The sequence below is a fragment of the Buceros rhinoceros genome, unplaced genomic scaffold (assembly GCF_000710305.1).
Source record: "Buceros rhinoceros silvestris isolate BGI_N320 unplaced genomic scaffold, ASM71030v1 scaffold5395, whole genome shotgun sequence".
Taxonomy (NCBI): domain Eukaryota; kingdom Metazoa; phylum Chordata; class Aves; order Bucerotiformes; family Bucerotidae; genus Buceros; species Buceros rhinoceros.
The window spans coordinates 43168-46586 of record NW_010412178.1 but is presented as its reverse complement, the minus strand read 5'-3'; the positions used below and the strand labels follow the sequence as shown (position 1 = coordinate 46586).

Sequence of the window (3419 nt, the reverse complement as noted above, 5' to 3'; positions counted from 1 at the left end):
CTCTCATCCTGTTGCTTGTTCCTGGGGAGAACAGATTGACCTCCACCTCACTCCACCCTCCTGTCAGGGAGTTGTCAGAGCCAGAAGGTCTCCCCTGATTTTCCTTCTCTCCAGGCTCAACGCCCCCAGGTTCCTCTGCCGCTCTTCAGCACACTTGTGCTCCAGACCCTGCTCCAGCTTCGCTGCCCTTCTCTGGACACGTTCCAGCCCCTCAACATCCTTCTTGCAGTGAGGGGCCCAAAATTGGACACAGACAGGGCTGTAGGTCCTCACATTTACCTTTCAGGCCACCATTTCATGACCACAACAGTGGTTTCTGGCCATGGCACTCCTTCAAACCCAAGGAACAGAGAGAGATGCACAGCAGGCATCTGCCCATGGCTTTGGTTGAGTTTGCTGACTCCAGAAAGGCCTCAAAGAGGCCTGGAAGGCAGAAGAGGCTGGAAGCAGACCCCAACCCCAGCTGACCAGGGACAACCCAACTCGGCCAGTGCTGAGCTCACCTGAGCCTTGATGATGGGTTTTCCACTGAGGAAACGCTGAACCACTTGCCGCTGCAGCATCTGGAAGTCGAAGTAGGTTGTCTTGGTGCCATCTTCATCTATCTCGTACTGCCAGTTGGCAAGCGCCATGGTCACCAGATCACTCTTGGTTATGGCCAGAACGGAGGAGGGCTTCACCTCTTCTGCGGAGATGGACCTGGGAGAGAAAAGGTCACTCTGTGCAGTTATGGGACCTCTCACCTTGTCCTACTCTGCCATCCAGGACCCGCTTTGCTGAACACAAAGACACCAGGACCTTGCAATGGCATCGTGTGGCCGCCACAGCTCTCCTGCAAGCCCCGTGCCAGCCCTGAAAACCTCTCCTGGGGCCTTTAGGGAGTGTGGAGGAGATGGACAAGCCTTGAGACCTACCGCTGCCTCTCCCTGGTGACCTGCGCAGCTATGTCAACGCAGCCGTTTTGCAGCTGTATGAGGAACATGGTCACCAGGAGACTGATGGACGGCTGGGTGGGGAGGAGGTGACGGACCGCAGTGTTGGCGTTGATGTCGCTCGGCGAGAGGTCCGGCAGGATGTTGGTGCCTGTAAAAGGGCAGAAGGGTCCTTGATTTGCCAGGTGTCTCCCAGGGGAAATCCCCTTTCCCTGAGGTCTCGGAGGGGGGGAGGGGGTGTTCTATCAGGTTTGGTATTTTTAGAAGGGTTTTGAATTTGCTTTGAGCAGGTGGAAAGCGAATGAGCTCAGGGATGTTGCCGGGAAGGGTTGTTGCAGGAAGCAGCTCGGCTTTGGAATAGCTCCAGAAGAAACCATCGATAAGGAGGGATGTGACACGCTGGGGATGACCATGCACCTGAGCTGGATGGGTTCATCTTAATATTGCTCCAAACCTTCTGGATCGTCTCTATAGCTCTGCTGAAAGACAAACGCTGGTCCTCTGTGAACACAGAGAGAGGAGAAAACAGCCCCGTCAAAGCATCCTTCCAGGAGATGTGTCAGGTCAAACGATACATCACTGGAGGTGTCACCCCACACTGTGCTGCACATTGGCTCGAGCTGGGACACCAATCAACCAGGCACCGTGACTTAGGAGCTGTAAAGCCCGTCCCACGTAACTTGCTTGCTCACAGCAGGAGAACCTCACCAAGCACCAAAGGCCCCAAGAGACAGTAGCTGCCTTAGATCCATCTCAATGCCTCCACCCTCTCCTAAATTCCCCTCCCAAAACTCCTGCAGAGGCACCCCCAGCCTCAATGGGCTGCTCTTGGGTTGACTCCACCATGCAGTCTATGACAGGAGCTTCTCAGTGGAGCATCTGGGTGCTGAGAGGTGTCTAACGCATGCATCCCAGCATGGCGGAATTCCATACTGCACCTGAAAGTCCAGGCTGGTCCAGGAACTGCTGCACTGTGCATTCTTCCCCTTCATGGATGTTTTGGAAGAAGTGGATCAGGGCATTCTGCAGACGGAAAATGTCAGGCAGGTGTCGGATGTGTGGGATGTTCTCGAGCTGGAAGAGAAAATTCAGAGTGATTCAAGGGACAGGGATCCCACCTGGCTCCACAGGGTAACCTGGAGAAGGACCTTGTCTTGCTTGCATGCTCCAAAGAAACATGGGAGGGAAAAAAGTTACCCCAGTGCCCACAGACACCAACCGGGTTGAATCTATCGCACGTGCTTTGTGAGGAGGGGATGTTCTCACAGCCAACCTTGGACAGGAGCTCCAGCAGAATAGGGTATGGATTTCCAGTGCCTTCTCCATCTTCCTGCTGCAGGAAATGCATCACGGTCTGGATGGTCATCTTCTGCTCAAATCTCCACATGCAGGGCTGGTTGATCAACCCCCGACTCGGCAGGTCTTGGAAAGGCAGCGTCTGGCCATAAGCTATTTGCAGAAGGAGGCTGGAGCCATGGGGACCTTCACGCATTCTCTGCTCCTTGACAGAACTCAGCTTCTGCTCCAATTCCTGCAAGAACCCAAGGGGTGTTAGGAGCCACCCAAGCAGCCCGAGGGGATTCACAGGGTCTTTAGGGCAAAGAAAAGCAATGAGGGCTCTGGAGAAGTGGGGGGGCGTGGTGAGAATTTGCCACCAAAGGGACAAGAACAGAACTGCCCAGGGAGAAACTCGCTGGTGATCTTCTCCAAGGGAAGAAACCCTACTGGCTTCCCAGGAGGATCTGAATACAAAAAGCACCCAGAAGGCAACTCTCTGCAGGAGCAGAGCAGGAGACCACATCTGGATGTGGTCCCAGCTCTAAAAAAGAGGGGACTAATCTCTTTCCTTCCACGTGGGAACACCCTGAGCTCAATGGATGCGTCTGGACAAGGACACAACCAGCAGCAAAGCTGCGCTCTGGGTATGTGGTACCAGTGAGCACAGGCATACCTGGAAGAAGGGCTGAGCCAGGGCTTTGAAGGAGGTCTCCCATTCTTCCCGGTCCTTGATCTCCTGCAGGATGCTCAAGGCTCCACTCTCCTCTGTAGAAGACACAAAGGACTACGTGAATTTTCACCTGCGGTCTGCCAAGAGTTCTGTTGAGTTTCTTGACAGCAAGGAGTAGGATGATGTCAAAATAAGAGGAACTGAGAGCAGAAGAGATGACACAGAAGCCTTCTTGGAGCAAACCTTCTCCCAGTCTGCTCATGCCCTCAAGCTGGTCTGGCCTGAGTGCTTTGAACAAGCTCATGGCCCTCCCTGGCTTCTCACCGGTTTCCTGAGATGGAGACTGTCCCAGGAAGAGGAAACCACCGACACCGGTCCCGGTTAAAGCCCCACCACCACAAGCCTGCTGGGGATCTCCCAGAGCTTTCCAGCATCTTTCTACCTGCTGGGCTGATATTGTGAAGCTGCAGTAGAAACAGATGGACAGTCAACACAGCGTCCTCCGTGTTCCTGCTGCGAGCTTCTGCCAGGCATGTCAC

At 54.4% G+C, this 3419-nt stretch overlaps 1 protein-coding gene across 1 annotated transcript in view; it reads right to left on the bottom strand.

The window, feature by feature from the left end:
- Positions 1-503: 503 nt before the first annotated feature.
- The window catches only part of LOC104493572 (E3 ubiquitin-protein ligase RNF213-like), a gene marked incomplete at its 3' end in the record, with an annotated part of 44910 nt that continues 41994 nt past the window's right edge, over positions 504-3419 (bottom strand). The window contains exons 55-59 of the mRNA XM_010136282.1: positions 2884-2975; positions 2206-2463; positions 1871-2006; positions 915-1083; positions 504-699 (exon numbers count right to left, since the gene is read on the bottom strand). Coding sequence (XP_010134584.1) covers positions 504-699; positions 915-1083; positions 1871-2006; positions 2206-2463; positions 2884-2975 — 851 coding nt within the window. The remainder of the gene's footprint in view (positions 700-914; positions 1084-1870; positions 2007-2205; positions 2464-2883; positions 2976-3419) is intronic.